Here is a 15,182-nt window from a genome sequence, read left to right as displayed (position 1 = left end):
GGGTGCAGGCGAGCGCTGCAGTAGCCCTTGTCACTACAGCTGCTAGGCAGGCTGCACTGCTGATGCCCTGAGTTGCTCACGCTGCTGGTGCTCCGCTCCAAGTCGCCCAGCATCCCCACCACGTTGACGTCCATGGCACACAGGGGACACAGCATTCTGATGGACAAATGGCATACAATGCATTGAAGACATCTGTAACCTTACCATTTGTGTATGAATCGCACAACATCACTTGCTCTGTTTACTTTTCCCGCTGCAGGTCTAAAGCTGAAGCAGAGTGAAATGTTTGTCTTGGGGGCTGGTCAGCTGTGTGTTCAGGAGCGGATCAGTGCCGCTGCTGAAGACGTTCTGCTGCTGCTGGAAAAAGGAAAAGAAACGGAGCTGAGAGCGCTGCTCACCGAGCGGCTGACTGCGGCTGCGCGGGACATTTTCGGGCTGTTTGAGAAAACAATAGCGGAGTACGAAGACAAAGTTCAGCAGCCAGAGCAGGAGATCCTCCGCCAGAGGGAGCTGCCCCATGTCCTGTTGCAACCCCAAGTGAAGCTGCACAGAGCAGGTTAGTCCGTTTAACAAGTCATGGAGGACTGCTAATTATTTTTACGCCTCCGCCGGCCGTAGCCAGGTCGGAGACATGGTTTCGGCTTGTACATCTGTCCGTACATTCGATTCTCGTTAACGATATATCTCAGGAACGCCTTGATGGAATTGCTTCAGATTTGGCTCAAACATCCACTTGGACTCAATGATGAACTGGTTAGATTTTGGTGGTCAGAGGTCAAAGTTCAAGGTCACGGTGACCTCATGACCGCCATTCAAGCATTCCTTCCTTTCTTTCTTGTCGCGCAGCGCGTCATCCTCATTAGGTCAGGTCTCATTTGATTTCCCCCGCCTTTTCTGAAGAAACTCAAGCAAAGTTTCTCATGCTCGCTGCTCGGGCCAGTTTCTCATGCTCGCTGCTCGGGCCATCACCATTTAATTACCTCGTGTGTGTGTGTGTTGTGGGCGCAGGGCTGAGGAAAGGTGCAGGCTGGCAGCTCCGTAGTCCACACAGACAGACCATGCCAAATTGCGCGCAAATAGTCTCTCACTCTCTCGTTCTCTCTCTCTCTCTCTCTCCCTTCTCTCTGCCGCTTCCTCGTGGCCCGGCAGTAAATGCTTTGAGAACCGGCACCAGTCCCCGGCCCGGCGGTTGGGGATCCCTGGCTTAATACATTCCCCTGGCTGGCAAAGTTGTCGCAACACTTATTCACGTTTCTCCGTGTAGTGCGGCGCATATGTTTCAGCGGATGACCGTCTGTCACCAGGCAGCAAGTTATCCGAAGTGGCATGTGTTGTAACGGTAAAGACTAACTTTTTCAACTTGTTACTTTTCAATCGTGAACGTAACGCTGCTCAATGTGCGGTCAGAGACTTCATTGAAGAGGATGACAATTAAATGTGAAGATAGCCTACACAATACACAGCACATCGCCTGCATGAGTTATTTAAGAAATAGATTGTATATAGCTTATTTTTCTTTTACCGTGCAACAAACTTTTTTAAGTACTTAGGGTAGGCTAAAGTAAACTTTTTTTAACTGATTGACTGATCATTTTAATTGATTAAAGTTTAAACGTTCGGTTATCGGTTAAAGCGGTTATCGGTTGACATCCCTGGAGACCTTAAATTGGTTTGATTGGAATTATATTTGTTTTATGTTCACTCTTTGTGTATGTGTTTCTGTCTTCCCTCCAGATCTCCAGCAGCAGGAGCGGTCTACCAGTCTGGACCAGGAGGACCCAGAGCCCCCACACGTTAAAGAGGAACAGGAGGAACTCTGGATCATGCAGGAGGGAGAGCAGCTTCAGGAGGACCCAGCGCCCCCACACATTAAAGAGGAACAGGAGGAACTCTGGACCACCAGTCAGGAGGGAGAGCAGCTTCAGGAGGACCCAGCACCCCCACACGTTAAAGAGGAACAGGAGGAACTCTGGACCACCAGTCAGGAGGGAGAGCAGCTTCAGGAGGACCCAGCACCCCCACACGTTAAAGAGGAACAGGAGGAACTCTGGACCACCAGTCAGGAGGGAGAGCAGCTTCAGGAGGACCCAGCGCCCCCACACATTAAAGAGGAACAGGAGGAACTCTGGACCAGTCAGGGGGGAGGACAGCTTCAAGGGCTGGAGGAGGCCCATATCACCAAGTTCCTATCCACTCCTGTCCCTGTGAAGAGTGAAGATGATGAAGTGAAACCTCGGTCCTCACAGCTTCATCAAAGCCAAACTGAGGAGAACAGAGAGGCAGAGACTCTAGCCAGCAGCTCAACTGGACAGATAAACACTGAAGCTGATGGAGAGGACTGTCAAGTATCAGAACCAGCCAGGAACTTGGATCCAGCGACTTCAGACTCTTCTCAACCTGAGACTGTAGACAGTGATGATGATTGGAAGGAGCATTCTGAACCTGAGACTGAAGACAGTGATGATGACTGGAAGGAGACTAGAGAACCTCAGTCAGGTTTAGACTCACAGAAAAACAATGAAGTCCTTGTACGACAAAGGAGATCTCAGACCGTGAAGAAACACTTTAGTTGCTCAGAATGTGGGACCAAATTTGGTCAAAAAAGTCAATTGAACAGACACATGACAATACACACACAGGAGAAACCATTTAGGTGCTCAGCCTCAGACTGTACTAAAAGTTTTGCCCTTAAAGAGACATTGAAGAGACACATGACAAGCCACACGGAGGAGAAACCATTTAGGTGCCCAGACTGTGGGGATTCCTTTTGTAGTAAATACTACTTGCAGATACACATGTCAAAGCATACAGGGGGAAAACCTCATAGTTGCTCAGAATGTGGTGCAAGATTCAGAGAAAGGAGAGCATTAATGTCACACATGACGATTCATACAGCTTTGTTTTACAGCTGCTCAGTTTGTTCTCAAAGTTTTTACAGCTGCTCAGTTTGTTCTCAAAGTTTTGCTCGGAAAGATACATTGGTCAAACACATGAGAACTCACACAGGGGAGAAACCGTACAGTTGTAGTGTATGTGGTAAAAGATTTGGTCAGAAATTCAGTATGACATCACACATGAGACACCACACAGAGGAGAAAACTCATAGTTGCTCAGACTGTGGTGCAAGATTCTGGAAGAGGGCAAGCTTAAAGCAACACATGGGCATTCATACAGGGGAAAAACCTTTCAGCTGTTCAGTTTGTAAAAACACATTTCGCATCGAAGAATATATGGTTATGCATATGAAAATCCACACAGGGGAAAAACCGTACAGCTGCTCAGTCTGTAACAAAAGTTACAGGCAAAAAGGGACATTGACCGTACACATGAGAATCCATACTCGAGAGAAACCGTTTAGCTGCTCAGTCTGTAACAAAAGTTACAGTCTAAAAGGGACGTTGACCGTACACATGAGAATCCATACTCGAGAGAAACCGTTTAGCTGCTCAACCTGTGGGAAAGGTTTTGATAGAACAGGACAGTTGAAATGCCACATGAGAAGCCACACAGGAGAGAGAGAAAAACGTACAGCTGCTGCTCAGCCTGTAACAAAAGAGGGGCGTTAATCATGAAAATCCATACCGGTGACAAACCGTACATTTGCAGTGTTTGCAGGAGAAGTTTTAGTCAGAGGATAGGTATAAGAAAACGTGTTGTGGTGAGAGCAGCAGCAAGTCAAGCTGCTCAGCTGCTGGTTGAGCTTAACAAGCGTGATACAGATTGTCCATCTTTCAGGAGGTGTTTTTTGTGTTTTTTCTGTTGAATGAAATATACCTTTTCTAAGTGGGTATATTCTGTCTTCTGCCTGTTTCTATGATAGCCCTACCGCCATCTAGTGGTCAATTATAGCTCCTACATTTATATTGAAACATTCTTACAAGACATAGGACGAATCAGCGTGACATCACTGCCACCCAAAAATACCTAACCCTGCGGCAGTTAACTAGTATGAGTTGTGCCAAACAAACGTTAATATCTTAAGAAGTATACATCACATCGCTTATATTTTGACATTCTGAGTGAGATCAGAAGTAGCTCAAGAGTTTGATGTATAATATATGCATGTCCTGTTAAAGTTGTGTGAACTGTCGCACTTTTTAAATTGGAAACACGATTCAGCCGGCTAGAGTCAGACACTCAAGCCTCCCAAAGCTCAGGCTCCATAGGGTTCCATTGCCATTGCCACCCAGTGACGCGGTTTGTTTACCAAAATGCTGCTCGGCTGATCCCTTGTATATATGATAAAACTTTTCAAGTGTCGTTTCATATTAATTCCTTTGGTAGAATCATATAGCTCTCATAATTACTTGTATTGACTTTTAACCAAATATTAAACAAAAACGTTATTGGATGTGTTTTAATTATGTTGATGTACTTTGATCAATAACAAGTCATTGTTAATGAACTTATTGAATTAAGCAGGAACTACCTACCTTCAAACCTACACCAACTGCCTGGCGCTACCAGGTTAGCGCTCAGACTATGGCTGTTTAGCTCTTAGGACACAATCTGTCCTTAAGGGGACATTGAGGTGTAAAATAGTACTTTTTTGTATTATTTTTTTTACTCTTTAGTAACTTCATCTCTCATTATGGGTACCAGCATTTCATTCTTACTCAGAATTTTAATGCCTCAAATGCCAGTTACAGTACAGTACCATACAGTAACTAGAACGACCGCAACGCAGACTTATGCCTCCGCCATTAGTTCATTCTTGAGTCCAAGTGGATGTTGGAGCCAAATTGGAAGAAATTGCATCAAGGCGTTTCTGTGCAGAATTGGATATTTGAGCCAAATGTGAAGAAATTTAGTCAATGTGTTACTGAGATATGGCGTTACCGAGCTTGAAAATGGCATTTGTTAGGTCACTGTGACCTTGACCTTTGACCTTTGATAACCAAAATGGAATCAGTTCATCCTTGAGCCTAAGTGAATGTTTAAAGCGAATCTGATGAAATTCCGTGCAGGCGTTCCTCAGATATCGCGTTAACAAGCTTGAAAATGGCGTTTGAGAGGTCACAGTGACCTTGACCTTTGACCTTTGACCACCAAAATCTAATCAGATCATCCTTGAGCCTAAGTGAATGTTTAAGGTGAATCTGATGAAATTCCGTCCAGGCATTCCTCAGATATCGCGTTAACAAGCTTGAAAATGGCGTGCGAGAGGTCACAGTGACCTTGACCTTTGACCACCAAAATCTAATCAGATCATCCTTGAGCCTAAGTGAATGTTTAAGGCGAATCTGATGAAATTCCGTCCAGGCGTTCCTCAGATATCGCGTTAACAAGCTTGAAAATGGCGTTCGAGAGGTCACAGTGACCTTGACCTTTGACCTTTGACCACCAAAATCGAATCAGATCATCCTTGAGCCTAAGTGAATGTTTAAGGCGAATCTGATGAAATTCCGCCCAGGCGTTCCTCAGATATCGCGTTAACAAGCTTGAAAATGGTGTTCGAGAGGTCACAGTGACCTTGACCTTTGACCTTTGACCACCAAAATCTAATCAGATCATCCTTGAACCTAAGTGAATGTTTAAGGCGAATCTGATGAAATTCCGTCCAGGCGTTCCTCAGATATCGCGTTAACAAGCTTGAAAATGGCGTTCGAGAGGTCACAGTGACCTTGACCTTTGACCTTTGACCACCAAAATCGAATCAGATCATCCTTGAGCCTAAGTGAATGTTTAAGGCGAATCTGATGAAATTCCGCCCAGGCGTTCCTCAGATATCGCGTTAACAAGCTTGAAAATGGTGTTCGAGAGGTCACAGTGACCTTGACCTTTGACCTTTGACCACCAAAATCTAATCAGATCATCCTTGAACCTAAGTGAATGTTTAAGGCGAATCTGATGAAATTCCGTCCAGGCGTTCCTCAGATATCGCGTTAACAAGCTTGAAAATGGCGTTCGAGAGGTCACAGTGACCTTGACCTTTGACCTTTGACCACCAAAATCTAATCAGATCATCCTTGAGCCTAAGTGAATGTTTAAGGCGAATCTGATGAAATTCCGTCCAGGCGTTCCTCAGATATCGCGTTAACAAACATCCGTACGGACGGACCTCCGTACGGACGGCCGGCCGTACGTACGTACGGACGGACAACCCGGATCCATAATGCCTTCGGCCTGGCTTCGCCGGCGGAGGCATAAAAAGTACAGTAGAAAACACAAAAAGTGCTCTGTTGAAAACAGCATGTACTCAGTGTGTGCTAAGGACAGCCTTGTCTCTCAGCAGTGATGCTTCACTCTGTGTGTTTTAGGTATGGCCAAGTCACACATTATAGGCTTGTTCTCTGTAAACTCCTTTAATTGAAGTGCTAGTGTGCTACATAAACTTTACTTGATTTTTTTTTAGAAGGCAAACATTTCTTGCATTTGTAGTCATATGACATGAAAAATTACTTCTTAAACTTGTTAGATAAGATTTCCCGCAACAATATAAATATATTTAACAATAATTACCAAAACATGGAACCTTTTTATTATCAAAATCCCATTCCTACTAAATGGAAAACGTCCATCCATCTTCAACCGCATCTGGGATCAGGGTCACGGAGGTCGCAGCTCCACCTTATTGCCCTACCTATTTGAGCAGCTTGCAGGGGGTACGTGAAAAGATTGAGTTTCCAAAAGGCACAGATGAGATAAGACAACATGGAAAAAGTTCAGTAAATTGATTTCAAGTTTGCAGAAACAAATTCTCTTCTGTAGCATGTAAAATAACAGCGCTACTATTTAACTGGCTTCAAAATAGCACAAGTAATCATCCCCTCATTCACAAGTGTCATAATAATTATATTTTATGCACCAAAGGAGCTTCAATTGAGACATCTGAAATAGACGTTGTCAATCATGATGTGATTCCACGTCAAAATGTGGTCTTGCATGGATATTTTTTTACAATTTTGAAACCCTCATTTTTTCCCCCCAGCTTTAAACCAATGTATATATATGTATATGGCTTTTGATTAGTGTTGCTGAAGGATTCTGGGCAAAATCTCCACATTTGAGAGTAAACTGTTAATATTCTACACTATAACTTTCATGCAGCGAGAGAGCCCTTAGGAGTTGAAACCTACTTTTGCAGTTGAGTCTGCCAATTGGCTGATTTTGGTTCCGATGACATCACAGAAGAACCCTTTCCCACCCAGAGTCCTGAGAGTCCAGAAATTGTGTTTAAAATGCATGTATCAAATTAAATACAGCTGACATATAAGGTCACAAAATCTGCATTGGCAATGTTCTTTGGTGTTAATTTGTCAGAAGGTCCAATAAATACTCAATACAATAATAATTGTGGGGTACGGTTGGCGCAGTCGGTAGCGCTTTCGCCTCACAGTTAGAAGGTCCTGAGTTCGATTCTCGCCTGGGACACTGTGAGCGCTGTGGTTGTGTTCCCCCCCATATCTTCAGTGCCTACTGCCCAGGTGGGTTATCTCGTCGTAAGGGCCTTTCTCTCTGTGTGGAGTTTGCATGTTCTCCCCGTACCCCCCAGGGGGTTCCTCCGGATATAACCCCCCCACTAAAAACATGCAGAAGATCAGATTGTCATCGTCATCCGACCAGTGACGACAACATCCGAAGTTGATCCCCGGGCGCTGGAAAGAAAAAGCGACCACTGCTCCTGGCCTGCCCCTCGGAGGAAAAGGACATGCCTGGATGGGTTAAATGCAGAGGACAAATTTCACCGGCCACCGTCAGCATGAGTGTGTGTTGTGGCCGCATGCATGTGTTGAAGTGTTCGTGTGACAATAAAGACGGGCTTGTCCGGGCTTGTCTGTCTGAAATCGTGTAATTTCTGGCAATTTGATATTTGATTGAATTAAATTTCTCTTCAATGTATCCAACTAGCTGAAGCCAAAGAGGTTTTATGCTTGTGTATCATAAACAATATCCAGTGTAAAACTCTGCACTGCCTCTTCATAAAAAAAAAAAAATAATAACAAAAACACACAGTGAGCCAAAAACCATAAACGCATCACTCAGTTGTCCAACATGGCAGCATTCCCCAGTCCAAATCCTTTTGGGCCAAAGTTTTTGGCGTAGCAAACTGTTAGAGAGAGAGAGACACAGAGAAGACAGTGTGAAGTAGGCCACACACACACAACACACACACACACACACACACACACACACACACACACACACACACACACACACACACAATGACTGAGTTACAGTAACGTGTCATTTGTTACTTAGGGGTTAGGGTTAAGCATGTAGTTGGAAGCGTTCGGGCATTAATGTAGTCAATGGAAATTTCGTACAAGTATAGTGATACAATCACTATACTATACACACAAAAACAATGTGTGTGTGTGTGTGTGTGTGTGTGTGTGTGTGTGTGTGTGTGTGTGTGTGCGTGTGTGTGTGTGCGTGTGTGTGTGTGTGTACCTTTACAGTACAGCTCTCCATCCTTGTCTGTCACTGTGGCCGAATCCAGGCTCTTTCCACACAAGGCACAGCGGAAACAGGTTTTGTGCCAAGGCTACACATACACACAAACACACACACACAAACACACACACACACACACACACACACACACACACACACACCATACATTGTATTACACAATACCTGTTGGCAACAGCATCATCTGAACGTCTATCATTATACCTTTAAAAAATAACAGTCATATAAAAAATACTAAAACCAAAACTGGAGCGAAATTAAAACTAAACTATAAATCTGTATAAAACGAACCTGAAATTATTTTGTTTTGTGTGTGTGTGTGTGTGTGTGTGTGTGTGTGTGTGTGTGTGTGTGTGCGTGTGTGTGCGTGTGTGTGCGTGTGTGTGCGTGTGTGTGTGTGTGTGTGTGTGTGTGTAAATTCTTTAATATTTATACTATTGATAAACAGGGTGTAGGGTACGGGTACGCACATCCAAAAAGACTTATTCAGGTGCTGGATCAAAACCTCAATCTGAAGTGAACAAACAAAAGAAGTTCACACTGTGGTAGCTCCCAGTAAATTTAATGTGCAGAAGTTTGGTAACGTGCGAGCGAACCCAACGGAGCCGGATTTTTGAATGAGGTAAATAGGGCCGACTAAATAGGCAAAAATGGCTAATTAGTGGCAAAAATGCCTCAACACAGGTTCAGCACCATGGAGACCCCCCCCCCCTTCCCCGATTTTTTAGCCCATTTTTATCCCTCATTAGTGCTAATTTTAATTTATTCATCCTGGTTGCTGCTCCACCCTCTGCCGATCTGGGGAGAGCCGAAACTGGCTCCATGCTTCCTCCGAGACATGGGCAGTTAGCCAGCCGCTTCTTTTCACCTGACAGGGGAAGCTTCACCGGTAGGACATAGCACGTGGGAGGTTCACGCTATTCCAACCAGTTCCCCTCCCTCCGAACAGGCACCCCCGAACGACCAGAGGAGGCACCACATTAGCAACCAGGATATTGCATGTTTTTGGTGAAGGGGGTTCCTATATGAAGGAAACCCCCGGGAGGCACGGGGAGAACATGCAAACTCCACACAGAAAGGCCCTTTTGACGACCCCACCCGGGCGGTGGGCACTCGAGGACATGCGGACGGGCACGCATTCCTTCAGCGTTCACAGCGTCCCAGGTGGGAATCGAACCCAGGGCCTTGGAGCTGTGAGGCGACAGCGCTTACCACTGCACCACCGTACCCCCCAAATTTTGTTAAAATATATTATAAATTGTATGAGGTATTTTGTATCACCTAAAAAAGGTAATAAAAAGACTGAAAAACATGACATGAAAACATGAAAATTACATCAAAATGTCAAACTATATATAAAAAAGAGAGCAGCAGTGTGTCCTCCTCACCTTGCCGGCTCCCATCACCTTCTCGGCTGCGTACACGGCTTTGGAGCAGCGGGGGCAGCGGTCCGACCCGCCGAACTTCTGCCCGAATTGACTGGGACTGCAGTTAGCGGCAGGCGGACGCTGTTTGGACCTGCAACAAGAGGACACAAGTGACTGCGAGGTTCCATCTGTTATTGTGTTCAAATGAGAAAAGGCTTTAGCCGCCGTTCACACAGGACGTCGAAGCAACGCTCAACCTAAGCTCTACACCTACGCTGAACCCACAAGTTTCATTTAGGCGTCCTCGTTAACAGGCGAGGCCGTTCACACCACCCGCACGCGTGTGTCACGCTGAAGCCTCGCCGAGGCCACGCTCACGCCACGCTCCAGCGATCGTTCAGGATTCACGCCTATTCTCCAAGCGAAGCCAGGCATGAAGTCAATGGGAGTTGTGGGAGGGTTCAATGCATGCCGAGGAGGCGCTGAGGAAAAGTGAAGGCTTCTTGTGTGAACGGTTAGGCGTCCGTTCAGCTCCTTGTGCCTGCTTCAAGCTTCAGTTCTACTTATGTTCGGCGTCCCGTGTGAACAAGGGCTTAGGCGACACTGACAGTTCGGCTGGACCTCTCTGCCTCTCTAGCGACACCTATCTGTAATAATCAACTCTTTCACCCAGCCAAGGTTGATGGAGCATTTGCCTCATGGCGTAGACAAGGCGCTTCCTGCTTTAGGCCATTTCTATGTTGACGGTTTCAAACCGTCAGCTGCGTCGGGTCACATGTCCGGGGAGCCGCACGCCAGCCGTGCCGGCAGGCTCGCAACCCTGGGCGAGGGCTTTGACGCTGTAGCATGTTTCGCGCATGATCGCTTCATACAGAAGCTATTCCAATGGGTCACGTCAAAATGGCCACCGCTTCAACCACCCTGGAACCCTGATTTTAATCGAAATGACCGTTTGATCATTCAGAATCAGAATCAGAATCAGAAAGACTTTAATGATGCCCGGGGGGAAATTGGGACAAGTTACAGCTGCTCGCACTCAGGCATGAATATCCACATAACACCCATAGCATAACACAGTATCACACAGTATCTCCCTAAACGTAAACAGTCAATACAATAAAGTAAAATGCAGTAAAATGCAATAGAGTAAACTAAAATAAAGTAGAGTACGGTAAGTAGAATAAAGTAGAATAAAGTAGAATGTACAGTACGTGTCAAATTGCAGTTATTGCACACTGGAATTATATTAAGTCAGCTTGCACATTACATGTGGCTTAGCTAAGGCACAGTTAACCTATCGGCTGACTTGGTGTCTCCGAGGTGCTCTTCTAAGTGAGGCGTTAAAGAGTCCAATGGCCACAGGCAGGAATGATTTCCTGTGCCTCTCTGTGTTGCATCTGGGTGGGATCAGCCTCTCACTGAACGTTCAGTTCAGTCTTTAGACAGATTTGATTTGGGGGTTTATTTAAGCCTACTCCTTAGACCAATAATGGCTCCAAAGCTGATCCCGGCGGTCTAACCCAGTGCGAAGACTTACTCATGATGAGGCTGCAGGTCTACATTGAGTCGAGGAGGGTCCGAGCTCAGCGCCCCGGCTCCTTGCCCGTATCCGTAGCCTTTTGGCCCATATTTCTTGCCGTAGCAGGATTTGCAGTAGATCTCAGATTCATGTGCTGCAACCGTGGTACTGTCCAGTCCCTTCCTGCAGCTCACTGCAGACGAAACACAGCACGCGCACACACACACACACACACACACACACACACACACACACACACACACACAGAGAACAAGTGGATAGTACTCAAGTAAAAGTACTCGAGTACATGTAGCCTACTTGAGTAGTTTTGTTGTTGTTGAGGATTTGTACTTCTTAAGTCTTTATATAATGCTATACTTTTACTCTTACTTGAGTCATTTTAATAATAGATTTTCTACTTGAGTAATTTCCTGGACTAGTACTCACTGAAGTAACAATACTTGTACTTGAGTAGGATTTGTTAGTACTCTTTCCACCTCTTTATCCATTGAATGTTGGGTCGGGTGAAATGCTTCCTGTTGTTCAGGCTCTTCAGAGTGGCACGGTGGACTATCAGAAGCTAATAAAAGCTCCCACCTACCTAGCTTTGTCAGTCAACAGTGGCGTTGCGTTAGTCAGATGTTAGCCAGATGTCTTGTGTTGCTATTTCTGGGAGACGAGGAGAGAGCTGGTCGAAGGTTTGGGTAAGATGAACACTTAACAGATGGATGAGCTCATCTCCCTGCAGGACAATCCACCAGTCAGCAGACTCTCATGCATCCAGGCCCCAGATAGGGAGTGACTGAGGTAGCGAACCATCTCCGTCCCCTGGCTCAGCCGCTCTGGAGCTGTGAGCTCTGCTTAAAAGCCTTGGCTCCATCACAAGACAACCACAACCAGACCAGAAGGTCCAGCCAAGCCAGAGTAAAGCACCAGAATCATTATAAGAAAACTATGGAAGCCCTGAGAGTCTGATCTTAGAGGGAAACCAACGTACCAAAAGTTACCAAAAAACCAAAGTTTAAAAAGAGATAGGTGCTGCTGGTGCTTGTATAGGCTGCTCTGCTCCGTTCCTCCACTGTCTCCTCCGGTCGTCCACTACACCCGCTGCAGAGCTGAGCGTTCTGGAAGGTGGATCCTTCTCTGTGGGGCCCATAGGGTTTCTACTGTTCCTAATGAGGTTTGCACAGAGACTTTTCCTTGTTCTCACCGAGGATCTAATTGTGAACAAACACAGACGTCCTGCATCTAAACGAGCTAATTTGACGAATTTAATATTCAATGTGTTTTCTTATTGTTGACACTAAACTTTTTTTGTTTTGTGTCATAATTCTGAGACTTTGGGTTAGTGTTCGACTTAATCCAACTGTGGAGTGCGTTCATGTAAACTTCCAAGCAGGAAATTATTTTTTTCCGATATAACCATGTATCCCAGCCAGGGATACTCAACTTGCTTTGCCCGGGGGCTACTTTCGTGTAATGATAGAAGGCCAGGGGCCAGTTAATAAACAATATACATTTTTCTGTAGCGGGTTGTAGGTTTTTGGGGTGTCAGCCAGAGTTTAGTCTGACAATGTTGTGCACACCGGATAGTTAATTAGGTTAAGTTAGTTAGGTTAAGTACAGTGCCTGGGTAGCGAGCAGACGGCGGTATTTAACAATTTAGCAGCTAAATCATAGATTATTGAAAGATATTCCATATTCCAGACTGAAATGCTATAACAGAAGTGGAGTATTGGCCAGAATGACATGAACATTTGGACACTTATTCAGCGGGTATCTTGCATATTGCAATTTTCTTTTTTTTTTCTTTTTTGCAATTCCATCACGGGCCACACAGTTAGAAGTTAGACACAGGCACACAGTTAGACACAGTTAGTTAGACACAGGCCACACACACGGGCCACACATCACGGGCCACACAGCAAGTTGAGTATCACTGATGTATCCAATACACATCATACTATAAAAGCAAGGAATCTCTGTATGTGAGTGTGTGTCCGCAATCTTGAGAAACATTCGTCCGATTCAACAGTAGTGAAAGTTGTACTAAATACTGTTTATTAGCACTTTTGTCTTATTTAACGTGTGTCTCATTAAATCAGTCATACACACAATACTGTCTAGCTTCTATCTGCCACAAAATGAGTTGTTATCAACTGGTATTGCTAACAACGGTTAGCCTGGCTGGAGCTAACCCTGGCTGGTTTCCCCACTGTTTCACTGGAATGCAGTCATCTCAGGTGTGACGTCACTCAACTGGGATATTCCTAGTTCCCAATACAAATGGCATGCGCCATTAGTTTGTGTATAGCTCGCCACGCCTCTCTGTAGTGACGTGAGAGGTGTAACAGTTTGGACAGTGAACTCACTGCAGATGAAGCAGGTCTTATGGAAGCTCCTTCCGTTACACTGGATCTCCTCTGCGTGGTACACCGTCTTCTCACAGGCGCCACACTTGCTGCCTCCACCCCAGTTTGGCATCTGAGGCAACAGACATGAAAGGAAGAAACCTCAAACCTTTGATCTAAGTAAAAGCAGAAATAACACATAGAAAAAGTGACTTGATTGAAAGTATAGGCCTATAAGTAGCAGTAAAATGTATCAAAAAGTAAAAGTCTCATTCTTTCAGTGTTAATTGTTGATGCATTAATCTATGAGAAGTATTTTAATGTTGTAGATTGAATTGCTCCATATAGCCTTAAGTGGTTCCCAAACTGGGGTACATGTACCCCTCATAAGGTTTATCCGCATGGCAAACAAAGAAACAAGATACACAAGACAATGAATTTGAAGTTGCAGAGGATAACAGCATATAAATGGCCTGATTATAAACCAGTTTATTTTTTCTATTATATTATGCTATTGCTATTCTATGTGTGCTTCCCTGCTATTATATTATCCCACTCAACTAACAGAGCAATGCTTTAACACAAAGGGAAAATCGGTCCTTACCTTCAATCCAAGCTTGCACTCTTAACTGTTGTTAACGGGCAGTGAACAGTGAAGTAAAGGCTCCTGAACGCAGCCTAAATAGCGTTCACCTCCATCACCACAGCTCAGCTCGATGACACTTCAGGGAAACAATCCTCCTAAAATAACTTGTGACAGAGCTGAGCTGTCCGACCCGACCCCACGCAGCAGCTCAGCAAACATTTGTCGTGGATTTAAGGAGACCCTGGAAAGTCCAGCTATCACTAAACTAAGTGACAGCTGCATGTGGGAATGAGGCGCTCACCGCATTATAGGATTGTGTTCAGAAATAACTGGATCTGAAAGCATGAAATGAACGTCTGGACATCCTAATACAGTTTCAGTAGGGATGCACGATATATCGGCAGTCATATCGGTATCGGCCGACGTTACATATCGGCACCAGTCCGATGTTAAAGGAACACTCTGCCCATTTTCAACCAGCTTTGTATCATTAGAAATCATCAGAAAACTGTAAACTGTTTTGAAGTCTGTCATTTAATTTGACAGTTATTGAGTGTTAAAGTGTGGACCAGTGACATCACTGGTCCACACTAACTCAAATTAATAACTCATTAACTCAAATCAACTCTCAATAACTGTCAAACTAGACGAATGACTTCAAAACCGTTTACAGTTTGATGATATACTACTGATGTTCTAATGATACAAAGCTGGTTGAAAATGGGCGGAGTGTTCCTTTAATATCGGTTATCGGCATCAGCCAAACTTTTCACATTGAGAGAAAACAATGCGGTATATCTATGATTTATGGGTGCTTCCAAATGTGTTGGAAATAAAGAAAGACCTAATTTTTCAAATCCAGTGTTTACATGTGTTTTTCTGTATCAAATTTGACTCATGAAAGTGTGTTTTTATACAGATCATATCGACATTGGTAAATATCG

General features: G+C 44.7%; 1 protein-coding gene across 1 annotated transcript; it reads right to left on the bottom strand.

Annotated features, from left to right (window-relative positions):
• Positions 1-7,982: 7,982 nt before the first annotated feature.
• LOC310791473 (cysteine and glycine-rich protein 3-like) lies at positions 7,983-14,284 on the bottom strand (the record flags this gene model as incomplete). Its single annotated transcript, XM_083653160.1, has 6 exons — positions 14,257-14,284; positions 13,674-13,785; positions 11,320-11,494; positions 9,804-9,933; positions 8,395-8,488; positions 7,983-8,050 (listed from the first exon to the last, which is right to left on the bottom strand). Exons 2-6 carry the CDS (start codon positions 13,783-13,785, stop codon positions 7,983-7,985), a joined length of 579 nt encoding a protein of 192 aa, XP_083509286.1. The 5' UTR covers positions 14,257-14,284.
• Between the last annotated feature and the right edge of the window lie 898 nt (positions 14,285-15,182).

Source organism: Poromitra crassiceps (assembly GCF_964638095.1).
Source record: "Poromitra crassiceps genome assembly, chromosome: 16".
NCBI classification, from domain to species: domain Eukaryota; kingdom Metazoa; phylum Chordata; class Actinopteri; order Beryciformes; family Melamphaidae; genus Poromitra; species Poromitra crassiceps.
Note: the sequence above shows the minus strand (reverse complement) of the source record. Positions and strands in the feature narration are given on the sequence as shown.